Here is a 15,844-nt window from a genome sequence, read left to right as displayed (position 1 = left end):
GGCCTGAAAAACACTTCTTTACACCACTCAATCCTTGCTTTTTCCCTTTTATTTTTAGTTGACAAATAATAATTGTACAGATTTCTGAGATACACAGAGTGATACGTCAATGCTTTATACAAAGTGTAATGATCAAATCAGGGTAACTGGCATCTCCACCACCTAAAACATTGATCATTTCCTTGTGAACATTCAAAATCCTCTCTTGTATTTTTGGAAAATAAATGAGAGTTAACCAGAGTCACCCTCTACTGCGGCAGAACAATAGAACTCCTTCCACCAATCCAGCTGTAATTCTGCATCCATTAACCAGCCTCCCCAGTCCCTCTCCCCGTACTTCCTCTCCTCTGACACACACCTCTACTCTCTACTTCCAGGAACTCAGTTTGTTGTTTGTTTGTTTGTTTGTTTGTTTTTAGCTCCCACATAGGAGCGAGATCATGCGGCATTTCTCTTTCCATGCCTGACTTATTTTGGTTAACATAATGTCTCCAGGCTCACTCAGGTTGCCACAAATGACAGGATTTCATTCTTTTTTATGTACTTTCCTCAGTTCTTACACAGAATACTGCCTTCGATCCTTAATTAAAATGTTTAAAAAGAAGGATATTAAACTATCAGACATTAAATCATTTTATAAAATGACAACAGTTAATAGAGCATTGAAGGTAAAGTGGTACAGCACATAAGATACGTGCCAAATTAGACCCCTTCTATAAAATGTTGCATATTATAAAGAAGGCCTAACAATTCCAGAAGTAAGTAGAATAAACTGGTAACTTGGAAAAAAAAAAGTCTATTTAGACCTTCGCTTTAATCAGCCAAAATACATTCTCGATAGATCAACCGCTTTTACAAACCGAGAAAACGCGCTGGGAAAGGCAGGGCCAGACCTCACTCATCCTGCATTCTCAGAGCCGCCCCTGGGGGGTACACAAACTGGAAAGCGCTGCCCCAAAGAAGCAGCGAACTTGAGTTCCAACTTCGTTGCTAACCTATTGTGTGATCTTGGGCAAGTCTTTTGGCTTCTCCATCCTTACATTTTCTTTTTTGTTGGTTTGCTTTGTTGAGATGGAGTCTCGCTCTGTTGCCCAGACTGGAGCACAGTGACGCAATCTCAGTTCACTGCAATCTCCACCCCCCAGGTTAAAGAGATTCTAAAGCCTCAGCCTCCCAAGCAGCTGGGACTACAGGCGCCCGCCACCACACCCAGCTAATTTTTTTTTTTTTTTTTTTTTTTACTTTTTTTATTTTTAGGAGAGATGAGGGTTCACCATGTTGGGCAGGCTGGTCACAAATTCCTGACCTCAGGTGATCCACCTGCCTCAGCCTCCCAAAGCTTAGTTTCCAATTTATAAAGAGTGGCCAAGTGCAGTGGCTCACACCTGTAATACTAACACTTTGGGAGGCTGAGGAGGGCCTATCACTTGAGGCCAGGAATTCAAGACCAGCCTGGGCAACGTAGCAACACCCCTGTCACTACAAGAAATAATAATTAGCTGGGCGTGGTAGCGAGTGCCTATAGTCCTAGCTGCTTGGGAGGCTGAGGCAGGAGGATCACTTCAGGAGTTCAAGGTCACACACGCTGAGTTATGATCAAGCCACTGTAATCCAGCCTGGAGGACAGAGTAAGACCCTATCTTTAAACGAATTTTTAAAAAAGAGTGGATGGTAATGATACCAGCAGCATGAGAACATTCATTATAAACTTTAAAGTGCTATACAAATTAACACAGGAATAATGATCAGGAAGCTACATTCATTCATGTTGTCCCTCCTCAAATACACTCAGCATCAATATTTTAATGCTAAAAACAATAACAATGTTCGTAGTAACCATCTTTAACTAATAAAGCAGACCCTTTAAGTTGTAAGAACATCTACTTTCCCTCAGGGCCTCAGTAAAGTTATTTTAACTTTCAGTGGAAAAAAGATTCAGCCCATAAACATGTTTACTTTTACTGAATTGGCCCTTTTACCATAAAAGGCCTGGCCTCGTTGCTCTCAGGATCCAGAGATGTTCTTTTCACGGCTACTGTCAGGAAGCCTGAATGCAGAAGAGAAGCCCCGATGTCTTTAAAGGGTAGGTAGGAGTGGGAGTGTGGGTCATGTAGCATAGCAAGAGACTCGGAGTTAGAAAAACCCTGGTGTGACATGGAGCAAACTATTTACCTTCTCCTTGTCTCCAGAAACCGGAGATGCCAACCCTTAACCCACAAATAAAAAGATTAAAATGAGGTAATCCACATGAAGCCTCTAGCACCCAACTACAGGTAGTGTGTTAGATGGCAAGCCTTAAGCAAATGCTGGTTTCTTTTCACTCTTTCCCCTCTCTCTCATAACGCCATACTTTCCCTGACTTCTCTAACAATACCTCTGTCCCCTGCCCCCAGGAGAACCCTTCAAGGAGAGGTCTGAGGTCAAGGCACTTGTCATTCATGTGCTTAGTTATTCAAATTGCAGGCCAGGGCTGCCTGCTGCACCCCCTCCCCAACCCTACCACCACCACTAGCACCCCACCCACTCATTTCCTACTGGGGTACCCACAGGAAGGCCTAGTATTCCAGCGTCATTCCCACAGAATGCAATGTGACCAGAGCCACCAGAGCTATGTGGTGCTGCACCTCTGATGGCACTGGTTTATAAGCCTCAAACAGTTCCTTTCTAGAACCGTTTTCAAACCACTTCCCACTGCTGTGCTGGCCTCTTTACTAGGCCCTGGTCTTGTCATCAAATAACCCTCATTTAGCCTGGCCTCCTAAAGAATGGTTTCATTGCCTTTTTTTTTTTTTTTTTTTTTTTTTGGAGACAGTCTTGCTCTATCGCCCAGGCTGGAGTGCAGTGGCATGATCTTGGCTCACTGCAACCTCTGCCTCCGGGGTACAAGTGATTCTTCTGCCTCGGCCTCCAAAGTAGCTGGGATTACAGGCGCCCGCCACCATGCCTGGCTAATTTTTGTATTTTTAGTAGAGATGGAGTTTCATCATGTTGTTCAGGCTGGTCTTGAACTCCTGACCTCAGGTGATCTGCCCACCTTGACATCCCAAAGTACTGGGATTACAGGTGTGAGCCACCGCACCCAGCTTCACTGCCTTTCTTTGATGTGTGTGGCACAAACCCTACAATTCTTATTAGCGTGTGTAATCTCTTCTGTCTTTTAAGGGGTTTTTTGTTTGTTTTGTTTCAGACTCATGCTGTGTCCTCCATTTCAGACCCAGCAGTATTCATGTCTTCTCTTGTCATTTCATGTTCTTCTGTTTGGGTTCTTTTTGCTATTTTACAGGGGGAGTGTGCCATCGCATAGGCATTATTAATGTTTCCTTGCAATATCCTATTCGTGGCCTTATAATACATCTTTATGTGTTTTACAAAGCAAATGGCGTTCCTTCACTCGACTACTTCCTGAGTGCCAAATATGCGCCAAGCACTAAAACTGAAATACAGTTCATCTCACTCACAGTTTACAATTTATAGGTTGGAACAGGCAATGAGAATACAGTATATTCTTTCTACCAGAGTATGAAGAATAAGAAACAGTACTTATCAAAGCAATAGCTAGCAAAGACCTTTTACAGAGCATGGAAAATAAATACTTAAAACAGCATAATAAATCCAAGGTACAGTGTAAAAAGAAGAGAAAATAGCTCTCTTGTATCTTATGACTTGTGTCAGTAATTTAGAAGTGTATCCAAAAAAAAAAATTTCCAAACCTCACATCCACTGTATTATTCGACTCATGGTCAAACACTTCAAATGCTTCCTTGATTTTTTTGTGAAATTCTGCTACTATTATCTCTGCAAAATACAAAGTAAATAAAAATTATTTTACTTTAGCTTTGAAAACAAAAATTCTAATAACCAGACTAGCAATCTTAATAAGCAAGCATATGAAGAACTCTTTCCTTATCTTTATGTATCATTTAGCATGTTTAACTTCCTCTGGAGATGTCAAAGGATATATTGTGTTTGTAAACATTTTTTCTGAGGCATAATGTACATATGGTAAAGGTGCACTGATCTTAAGTACACAGCTTAATTAAGTGTTTACACACGCACATACTCATGGAACCACTCCAATCACGGTGATAGAATATTTCCAGCAGCGGCCTCTCTCTCAAGTCCTCTGGGTAGAGTCCTCGCCTGAGAGGCACAGTGAATCCAACACAACAGATACTGTTTGCTTATCCGTAGTGTTCCCTGCCTACCTTGCCTTATTCTATGCTTGCAGAGTTGTGGGAAGATATGCATAAAAACCAACATGACATTTTCTCAAAGAGCTTTCAAACTAGTTTTGGACTATGACTTACATATATGAAACACTCATATATATATTCAATAAATAGTTACCTAGTACTTACTATGTGGTAAGGTTATGGCAAGGAACAAAATAGAAAAAAAAAAATCCCTGCCTCTAGAGAGCTGCTTTTATTGGGAAAGATATATAAGCTCGTAATATTTGATAAAATACATAGTAAGGCAAATGAAAAATGGAGGAAGGAATAAACAGGGTAGGGACATGAGGGATGCTGGGTGGGGCGTGGGTGGGGAGAACGGGTTGATACGGAGGTCTGAGACAGGCCTACCTCTGCGGTAAGGTGACACTTGGGCAGATACCTAAAGCAGGGAAGGAGCCAGCCTTATGAACAACTGCAGAGTTTTCAGGCAGAGAGAACAGTAAGTGCAAAAGAGTAAGAAATAAGATCAGAAAGGTATGAGTCTGAAGGTGAGGAATACATTGTCAAGAGGCCTTGGCCAGGCGCAGTGGTTCACACCTGTATTCCCAGCACTTTGGGAGGCCGAGGCGGGTGGATCACCTGAGGTCAGGAGGTCGAGACCAGCTTGGCCAACAGGGTGAAACCCCGTCTCTACTAAAAATACAAAATTAGCTGGGCGTGGTGGCGCATAACTGTCATCCCAGCTACTCCGGAGGCTGAGGCAGGAGAATTGCTTGGATCTGGGAGGCGGAGGTTTCAGTGAGCCGAGATTGCGCCATTGCTCTACAGCCTGGGCAACAAGAGCAAAACTCCATCTCAAAAAAAAAAAAAAGCCCTGTAGGCTACTTTAAGGATTTTGGCTTTTACTCTGAGTGGTCTGCTGATCATCACTCATCACTCTGGCTATTACGACAAGGGTGGAAGCAGAGAGACCAGGCAGGAGGCCACCGCAGTACTCCAGGTGAGAGACGTGGGCCAGAATGGTAGCAGTGAAGGTGGTGAGACATGTCAGGATTCTGGATATATTCTTTTTTTTTTTTTCTTGAGATGGAGTCTCTCTCTGTTGCCCAGGTTGGAGTGCAGTGGCTCAATCTCGGCTCACTGTAAGCTCCGCCTCCTGGATTCAAGCGATTCTCTTGCCTCAGCCTCCTGAGTAGCTGGACCTACAGGTGCATACCACCACGCCTGGCTAATTTTTTGTATTTTTAGTAGAGACAGGGTTTCACCATGTTGGCCAGGATGGTCTTGATCTCCTGACCTCGTGATCCACCCGCCTCAGCCTCCCAAAGTGCTGGGATGACAGGCGTGAGCCGCCGCGCCCGGCCGATTCTGTATATATTCTAAAGAGCAGAGCCAGCAAGATTTGCTGATATAGAAAGAAAAGGGTCAAGGCCAACTCCAAGGTGTTTGGCTGAGTGAAAGAATAAAGGAAAATAATGTAATTAAGTCTTAAAATTGTGCTAAGCATGGCAGCTCATGCCTGCAGTCCAGCACTTTGGTAGGCCCAGGCGGGAGGACTGCTTGAGCTCAGGAGGTCGAGGCTGCAGTGAGCCAGGATCACACTACTGCATGCCAGCCTGGCGACAGAGCTAGACCTTGTTTCAAAGAAAAGAAAAAGGTCTCACGATGTATCAAACAGTAAATACAGTAGGACGCCCAGAAAGAAAGACATTAGGCATGAGTTTAGGTAATTATTTCAATTAGAAATATAATACCACCAAACAGAAAATAGGAAATTTTAAAATCACACGCATTCTCTTCCCCCAATATAACCACTCATCATTTTGCTGTATTTTCTTCCAATCTTTCTTCATACATACGTTTTTTTGTTGTTGTTTGTTTGTTTTGTTTTTGTTTTTGTTTTTGAGACGGAGTCTCGCTGTGCTCCCAGGCTGGAGTGCAGTGGCGTGATCTCGGCTCACTGCAAGCTCCGCCTCCCGGGTTCATGCCATTCTCCCACCTCAGCCTCCCAAGTAGCTGAGACTACAGGCGCCCGCCACCACGCCCGGCTAGTTTTTTGTATTTTTAGTAGAGACGGGGTTTCACCATGTTAGCCAGGATAGTCTCGATCTCCTGACCTCGTGATCCACTCGCCTCGGCCTCCCAAAGTGCTGGGATTACAGGCTTGAGCCACCGCGCCTGGCCCATACATATGTTTTTATATATAGCACTGAATACCATTCATTCATTCAACAAATATGTACTGAATAAACACTACACACCAGGTTCTACGTCAGGTACTGTATATACTTTTACAACCATAGAGAAAAAATAAACCAAAGCTCAGAGAGGCTAAGCACCTTTTGCCCAAGATCACAGACTTATTGAGTGGCAGAGCTGGACTGAACTCAGATGTTCCTCACTTGAACAACCCTGCTCTTCTCCCCCCACACCCCACCCCACCTCACCTCACTCCACGGCACCCCACTCACCTCACTCCACCCCATCTCACCTCACTCCACCCCACCCCACTCACCTCACTCCACCGCACCCCACTCACCTCACTCCACCGCACCTCACTCCACTCCACCCCACCCCACCTCACCTCACCCTACCCCACCCCCACCTCACTCTACCTCATTCTACCCCACTCCACCCCACCCCACCTCACTCCACCCCACCCCACCTCACCTCACTCCACCCCATCCCACCTGTTAGTACTTACAGTATAAAATCTTAACTCCTTAATTACTTCACCTAAATGTTGTATTTTTCCAGGTTACAACATAATTTACACAACCTTCCATTTTTAACAGTACCAAAAGAATATACCACAATTTATTGATATTATTTTTTCTTTATTATAAATAACACAGCAATGAACTTTTGCTAATTTAACAACAAAGAATGTTACCTCATTATTTAAATTTACACTGCTTTGATTACAAGTGAATCTCAATAATGATCCATATGTTTGTTTACCATCTGTGTTTCCTATGTTATGAACTGTCTATTCATGTTCTCTGCTCAACCCTACAGGGGTCTTCGATTATTTCTTAACAATTAGCGTGAGCTGTGTGAATAATAAAGACTTAACCCTATGTCGAAGTCACTGCAAACAATTTACCAGGTCAGTTGTTTGCACTTGTTTTTCTAAAATGAAAACAGCTCCATTTCCTTTCTGATGATCAAAATCATACACAATTACTGGAGAAAAAAAAAGACACAGATGAAAGTTTAAGTTAAAATCACTTCAAATTCTACCCAGAGTTAACTACTCTTTTCTTTTTTTCTTTTTGCTTTTTGAGATGGAGTCTTGCCATGTTGCCCAGGCTGGAGTGCAGTGGCATGATCTCGACTCACCACAACCTCCACCTCCCAGGCTCAAGCGATTCTCCTGCCTCAGCCTCTGGAGTAGCTGGGACTACAGGTGCGCACCACTACCACCGAGCTAACTTTTGTATTTTTAGTAGAGATGGGGTTTCACCATACTGGCCAGACTGGTCTCAAACTCCTGACCTCAAATGATCCACCTGCCTCAGCCTCCCAAAGTGCTGGGATTACAGGTGTGAGCCTCCGTGCCCGGTCCAGAGTTAACTACTTTTAATGTTGTTCTCTAATCGAATTTCTCACTCAGCAATAAATTGGACCTTTCATTCTCAATAAATATGCATTACCTTATTATTTTTAGCGACTGCTTAATATTCCATTATAGAGCTTTATCAAAATCTATTTAATCAACCCCCAATTGTGGATGTTTAGGTTGTTTCTGATTTTTCATTATTATAATCAATAATCAATTCTTTATTGAAGAATCCTGCCCAATTCATCTTTGTACATTTGTCTTATCTCGTTGAAATTCAACGAGTTGAACACAGCTGAACTAGCAAGGTTCTTATTAGCCATAACAGGATCTTGGGAAAATCTCTCTGGTTACGACGCTGTCACTGCACAAAGCTGATGTTTGGTTTTTAAATTTAAGGTCATTTTAAAAGTACATTATCCTTTATTTTTAGGTAGTCACATCTGTTGAGATTTCTTCTCATACTTTAAAGTTTAGAAACTTATCCTGTGAAAGGCCCAAAAGGGACAGAAAGAAAAATCGTCCTTTTTCTAGAGGTCTAGCAAGTACTTAATTCGATTTTCTTCAACAATTTACAGATAGATTTACTGTGGTTTTTTTGTTTTTTGTTTTTATTTTTGACACTGGACAACACACTGAATAATTCATCTGGTTTATTTTGATGTGATTCAAAGTGAAAGGTTAGCTTTTCCTATTTACGAAGTGCTTGATTCCTTTCCTTGCACTTCATCATGTATTATCATCTTTTATGTGATTGAGATTAATTCTATCAATTGTCCATTCTACTGATTCTATTCTGATTTGTATTTCTAGTCTTGTGCCATTACCATAGTGTTTTATTTAATGCCACTCTATTAGCCTCTTTTTAGAAATGTTCATCAATACCAACTTCTTATTCCAAAGGAAATATAGAAATCCATATACAATTTAGAAATTCCAAATGAAATACCATTGAAAGTTTTATTGCTATTGCAATCAGCTATACATTGAGAACTAACATGTTAGAATATTTAGTTTTCACATCTAAGAGATGTATATTTAGATATATATATCCCTTTATAGATCGCTAAATTAAATATTACATATCTTGAGGTTCATCATGTAAACCACACACAGTCCTCCAAGATGATGCCTGAGTTTTTTTTTTGTAGATATTGTGATGAAACATTTTTAGAATCCTGTAATTTCAAGTGTTTGAGGTAAAAATTGAATTTTTGCTATTGACTATATATCTATTTCCTGAAAAAATGTATTAATTAAAATCTTTCCGTTGATTATTTTATATTTTCTAATAATACTTTTTGTATTATCTTCTTATGGTATCTTATTTCTCTGTCATGACTTAAGGCACTGGCCAGCACTACCAAAGCAACATAAATGCATAAAGTGATAATAATCCATTTTATAAAAACATTATTATTATTTAATAATCTGGAACACTAGTCTTTTACCAATAAGTATAATGCTACCTTTGTTTTGAAATAGGTAAAACTTATCATTTATAATTTTATCCTTCCATCTCTAAAGTACAGGCACTAACTTTATTTTTTAGTTTTCAAACTTTTTATTTGCATATTTTTTAAAGTGTGCATTCCAATAATTAAAAACATGTGAACAAAACACTCTGGCACTCTGATTAAAGTGCACTTACAGCCTTCCAGGCACGAATTTTTAATAACCTCTCATCAATATATTTTCTAAACTGTGTTCTGTTTAATACTCATTCCTCAAGGTGCTTCTCTTGAACTCCTGACCTCGTGATCCACTTCCCTCAGTCTCCCAAAGTGCTGGGATTATAGGCATGAGCCACCGTGTCTGGCCAGAGCTTCTCAATAAAGGGCTTCAGTGATCAAAAATGTCTGCAAAACTCTGAATATTATGGTTTATATATAATATTTATATGTGGTTTTATATGGTCATTTATAGTGTGTATTAGTATATTAAAGTCTCTGGAATGTTCTACAATCATGAAACTTAACTTTGTTCAACACAGCGTATTCCAAAGTCACTTGATCATCGAGCCTCTTTTTTCGAACTATCATCTATCAGGAATAATTAATGCCTTAACTGAAATCTAGGACTACCCTAATTCAGGAATCCTCACCCACTGGACATTGCAATACAAGTTAACCATCCCTCATCTGAAAATCCTAAATCCGAAATGCTCCAAAACCCAAAACATTTTGAGGTCCCAGGCATTTCAGATAAGGATCACTCAACCTGTACAGTGTACAGCAACCTTCTAATCAAAACACAGCATTGCAGGCAGAGACTGAAAGTCCGGCGTTTGCTGCTGCTAACAGCTGACACAGGTATTGTGGTGATGCTACTGTGCTGCTTCATTACCTTGAACACATTATTTTTTCACTTCGTGAACGGTACTTCATATTTTTTACTGCCAAGTACTTCTGTGTGAATAAGTGTAAGAAGATGATTGCTAGGCCGGGCGCGGTGGCTCAAGCCTGTAATCCCAGCACTTTGGGAGGCCGAGGCGGGCGGATCACAAGGTCAGGAGATCGAGACCATCCTGGCTAACATGGTGAAACCCCGTCTCTACTAAAAATACAAACAAAACTAGCCGGGCGTGGTGGCGGGCGCCTGTAGTCCCAGCTACTCAGAGGCTGAGGCAGGAGAATGGCCTGAACCTGGGAGGCGGAGCTTGCAGTGAGCCGAGAACGCGCCACTGCACTCTAGCCTGGGTGACACAGCGCGAGACTCCGTCTCAAAAAAAAAAAAAAAAAAAAAAAAAAGATGATGATTGCTTATCAACATCAATTCCTATCAGTTTAGGGTCAGGAATGATGCTGACGCCAAACAGCCAGCTTGTCCTCGGGGTGGCTGACATAGTGATACTTTTGCTTTCTGATGGTTCTATGTATAGAAACTTTGTTTCATCTACACATTATTTAAAATACTGCATAAAATTACCTTCAGGCTATGTCCATAGGGTTTACATGAAACATAAATGAGTTTTGTGTTTAGACTTGAATCCCTTTCCCAAGATATCTCATTATGTATATGCAAAGATTTCAAAATCCAAAAAAAATTAGAAATCCAAAATACTTCTGGTCCCAAGCATTTTGAAAAAGGGATACTCAGCCTGTCAAGTGGATGGATTAAAGGGGCACCCCAAAATACTGAACCTCTTATCTCTCATCTCTCAGTGTGGCCAGATGAAGTCGGGCCCCAGAAAGCAGTCTATTCCAGAGCTTCCCACAGGGGGACCAGGGCAGGACAGGATCCGATGGCAGGCCCCCTGGTCTGCAGAGCAGCAAGACAACAAATGCCATCAGGCACCCACTGCTCCACACTGCCATATCACGTGGTCCTCTCCTTCAGAGGCCAGATGCAGAATGCACCATCACCCATCAGAGAGCTCCTGGAGACACTGATGTTCCAGGTGCCCAAAGAGCATAGTGTTCATTCCAGTGTGCACTGCAACTTCTTCAAACTGACAGGGCTCATGCTCTAGGAAGCAGTCACAGATCTTTATCTTCACATCCTATGGGCTACCTCCCTGCCTCCGCAACTGATATGCCCTTTTAGTAGCAGCCAAGCTTGATGTGTGGCCCTAAAAACACATGCATGAGAGGCTGGGCACAGTGGCTCATGCTTGTAATCCCAGCAGTTTGGGAGGCCGAGGTGGCCGGATCACTTGAGGTCAGAAGTGTGAGAGCAGCCTGGCCAACAAGGTGAAACCCCGTCTCTATTAAAAATACCAAAATTAGCTGGACGTGGTGGCACACACCTGTTAATTCCGACTACTTAGGAGGCTGAGGCAGGAGAATCACTTGAACCTGGGAGGCACAGGTTGCAGTGAACCAAGATCGCACCACTGCACTCCAGCCTGGGCAACAGAGAGAGACTCCGTCTCAAAAACAAACAAACAAAAAACACATGCATCATATATAAATTCAATCTTTATTACTTTGAAATAATCGATATGAGATAGTTCAACTGGATTAAAAAATCATTTGGATTATTAGAAAATTTTCTAAGTTATATTGGTTAATTAAAGGCAAAGTTTTTAGATGATATAATTTCAACTGGTTTGAAATATTCCAGGCAGGAGTGTCAGTCCCAAAGGCACTGTGAAAAAAGCATAATCCGGCTGGGCACAGTGGCTCACACCTGTAATCCCAGCACTTTGGGAGGCAGAGGCAGGCAGATCACAAGGTCAGGAATTCGAAGACCAGCCTGACCAACATGGTGAAACCCCGTCTCTACTAAAAATACAAAAATTAGCCGGGCGTGGTGGTGGGCGCCTGTAATCCCAGCCACTCGGGAGGCTAAGGCAGGAGAATCACTTGAACTCGGGAGGCGGAGGTTGCAGTGAGCTGAGATGGTGCCATTGCACTCTAGCCCGGGTGACAGAGCAAGACTCTGTCTCAAAAAAAAAAAAAGTGTAAGAACTTGTTAAGAAATCACATTTTTTGAGATAGGTAGGGGCCTAGTTCATATTTCAATTTTGATTTTTTTAATGGTTGGGAAAAACGCTTTTACATTTCTGCACAAACAGTTTCTCATTGGTAGTAAATGATCAAAAACTGAGGAGCTCATATTAAAGATTTTTTAAAATCAGGAATTGAGTGCAACTATTTCAAGCAAAAAGTTTGATACTAAAAAGTAACATTTTGGGAAGCAAGCTCAAGTTCCACTAACATTTTAAATACATTTGGAACTTTTAAAATAGAGTCATCATTTTAAAATTCCTAATACTCTGTTTTATTTTCTTAAATATTTTTTAACATAATGATTTTTTTAATAATCAAGCCTCATATAGAGTCCCAAAGCTCATCTAGTTTTACCCCAGTGTGCCACAAATATTGTTTTCCACGCTCAGGGTTTGTGTGTGTTTGTTTTTGAGACAGAGTTGTGCTCTGTCACCCGGGCTGAAGCGCTGTGGCGAGACCATAGCTCACTGCAGCATCAAACTCCCAGGCTCAAGCAATCCTCCCGCCTCAGCCACCTGAGTAGCTGGAACTACAGGCACAGACCACCGTGCCTGGCCAATTTTGTCTAATTTTTGTTTTTATTTGTAGAGACAAGGTCACTCTGTGTTGACCAGGCTGGTTTTGAACTCATGGCCTCAAGCGATCCTCCCACGTTGGCCTCTCAAAGTCCTGGGATTACACACATGAGCCACTGAGTCTGGCCAATGTTTAGGTTTTACAGTGATAAAAGCTGAGAAGCACTACCCTAAAGTTATTACCCATCTTGAAGTCCCTTTGAGAACTGGCTGCTCATTCTCCCATGGCTTCCCTATCTCAGGGACTTGAGCAAGGTTGGCAATATAGAGCTCCCCATTGCTGCTCAGAGCCCCATACTCCTAATCTGCCATATTTTTTGCCAGCATCTCTAACGAAGGAAATTTTTAAACATACAGAAAAATTGAAAGCTTAGTACTACAAACAACTATATACCCACCACCTAAACTATTGTTAATATTTTGCCATTTTTTGATTCCTCCTTCCAAGTCTGTCTGTAAGTCAACTGCAGACAGCAGAATAATTCATCCCTAAATACTTCAGCATATCTCCTAAAAATAAAGACATTCTCCTGCATAATCCCAATGCTATTATGATATCTTTAAAAATTAACAAAAATTCACTAAGATCATCTAATATCTATTCCATATTCAAATGTCTCCATCTGTCCCTAAATGTCTCATAGGTATTTTTTTCATAGTAAAACCCAATCAAAGATTATGTACTGTGTTTGGCTTTTACGTATTATTTTGTTCTCTTTGAAACTAAAACAGTCCTGCATCCTTCCCCACCCCTCCCCACACACATGAAATTAGCTTGTTGAAGAGACCGGGCTATATAGTATCATACAGAATGGCCCACATCATGGACTTTTCTGAGAGCATCCTTGTTTCAACTTCGTATGAAAAACTACTACTCTATTAAGGTTCATCCCTTGAGGACACATAATCTACCATTCCTTCTCACTCTATCTTCTACTGATTCCCTGATCACAGTCCTCCAAATTTCTCATTCTAACAAATTCATCTTCCTAATTCTATTTGATCATCAACACCTTTCAACCCGTCTGGGGTTTTTTTGTTGTTTTTTTTTTTTGAGACGTGAGCCAGTGCACCCAGCCATTTACTTATAAACCCTTCTGAACTCTGCTCTTTCCCTTCCATTTCCATTGTCATTGCTTACGATTAGACACTCACACGCCTGTAATCCCAGCACTTTGGGAGGCCTAGGTGGGTGGATCACTTGAGGTCAGGAGTTCAAAACCAGCCTGGCCAACATGATAAAACTCCACCTCTACTAAAAATACAAAAAAATTAGCCAGGCGTAGTGGCATGTGCCTGTAATCCCAGTTACTTGGGAGGCTGAGGCAGGAGAATCACTTGAACATGGGGGCGGATGTTGCAGTAAGCGGAGATCACACCATTGCACTCCAGACTGGGAGACAGAGCGAGACTCTGTTTCATACATACATACATACATAGACACTTATCACTTCCAGCTAAATTCATGTAGTCACTTCCTGCCTTTTTGCCTTTAGTCTCCTTTCTCTCACTTCCCATTCCATCATCAAACCACAATCCACATTTTGCTAGGATGATCTTTCTAAAAGGCAGATTCAGTCATTTGACCCTCTGGTTTACAATCCTCCAACAGTTCGCAAGGCCTTTCAAACTAACATTCAGACTCCTCAACCAGGCGCACAAAGCCCTTTATGAACTAGGCTCCTACCTGTCTCAAAAATGTGATCTCTTAACACTTTTCCACACAAATGCCCTAGGCAGGAAATCTCTGTAGTGTCCCAGTGATAATGCTTTTTCCCTCTGCCTTTGTGACGGACACTCCTGCCTGGAATACTGTTCTCCTCCTTCCAGGCTATCTCCCATTCGTTACTCACGTTTAAGAGTAACTGACCTTCTGAAGGCTTCCCTTCTCCTGTTTTTTTGTTAAGTACCCTCCTATGTAATCATGTAGCGTACACGCTATCTCTATCATAATAGTCTATCAAACCATATGATAATTAGCAGTTTACTTATTTGTCTCCCTTTCCATACGTAAACACCTTGAGAATAACTCTGATAGGCCCTGTAACCTACTAAAAGTTCAATAAGGCCGGGCGCCAGTGGCTCATGCCTGTAATCCCAGCACTTTGGGAGGCCGATCACTTGAGGCCAGGAGTTCAAGGCCAGCCTGACCAACACATTAAAATCCCATCTCTACCAAAAATTAGCCAAGCGTGGTGGCATGTGCCTGTAATCCCAGCTACTCAGGAGGCTGAGGCATGAGAATAACTTGAACTCAGGAGGCAGAGGTTACAGTGAGCCAAGATCACACCACTGCACTCCAGCCTGGGCGACAGAGTGAGGCTCTAAGAAAAAAAAAAAAAAAAATTAATACCAATCTACCAGTCCTTCACAAAATCTTCCCAAAAATTGAAGAGATGAAAACACTGCCCAACTCATTCTATAAGGCCAGTATTAACATGATAAAAACAAAACAAAACTGAGACATAAGAAGAAAATTACAAACCAACATCCATTATAAATATAAATGCAAAATCCTCAACAAAACACTTGCAAAACATATCCAGCCACCTTATGGGGGATTATACACCATGACCAAATGGGATTTCTCCCAAGAATGCAACGTATGAAAACCAATCAACATAATACACCACATTAATAGAATGAAGAGGGGGAAAAAGCCACGTGTCATCTCAATAGATACAGAAAAAGTATTTGACAATACATAACATCTTTTCATTATAAAAACACTCAGAAAACTAGGAATAGTGATTTGATCATAGCACATTATGTGCACGTATCAAAATGTCACACTGTGCTCCATAAACATGTACAATTATTATGTGTCAATTAAAAAATACTTAAGAATATTGTTTAAAAGAAAACTAGGAATAGAAGGGAACTTCCTCATTACGATAAAAGGTACTTATGAAAAACTCACAACTAACATCATACTTAATGAATGGCAAAAGCTATTCTGCGTGCCTTTAGAATCAGCATGTTTTAGAAAGGAAATGTCTATTTTATATTAATCTGGCACACACATTAAGGGGAGCCTCTACTGTATTTCTAAGGCTACTCTGGTCTAAGTTTATAGCA

At 41.4% G+C, this 15,844-nt stretch overlaps 1 protein-coding gene across 2 annotated transcripts in view; it reads right to left on the bottom strand.

Annotated features, from left to right (window-relative positions):
* Window positions 1-15,844, bottom strand: part of EFCAB2 (EF-hand calcium binding domain 2) — a 153,339-nt gene that overhangs the window by 99,434 nt on the left and 38,061 nt on the right. For both annotated transcript variants that reach the window (XM_009196026.4, XM_003893674.5), the window contains exon 2: window positions 3,711-3,795. In XM_009196026.4, coding sequence (XP_009194290.1) covers window positions 3,711-3,795 — 85 coding nt within the window. The remainder of the gene's footprint in view (window positions 1-3,710; window positions 3,796-15,844) is intronic.

The sequence above is a fragment of the Papio anubis genome, chromosome 1 (genome assembly GCF_008728515.1).
Source record: "Papio anubis isolate 15944 chromosome 1, Panubis1.0, whole genome shotgun sequence".
Lineage (NCBI taxonomy): Eukaryota > Metazoa > Chordata > Mammalia > Primates > Cercopithecidae > Papio > Papio anubis.
This window is presented reverse-complemented; position numbering and strand designations above follow the sequence as displayed.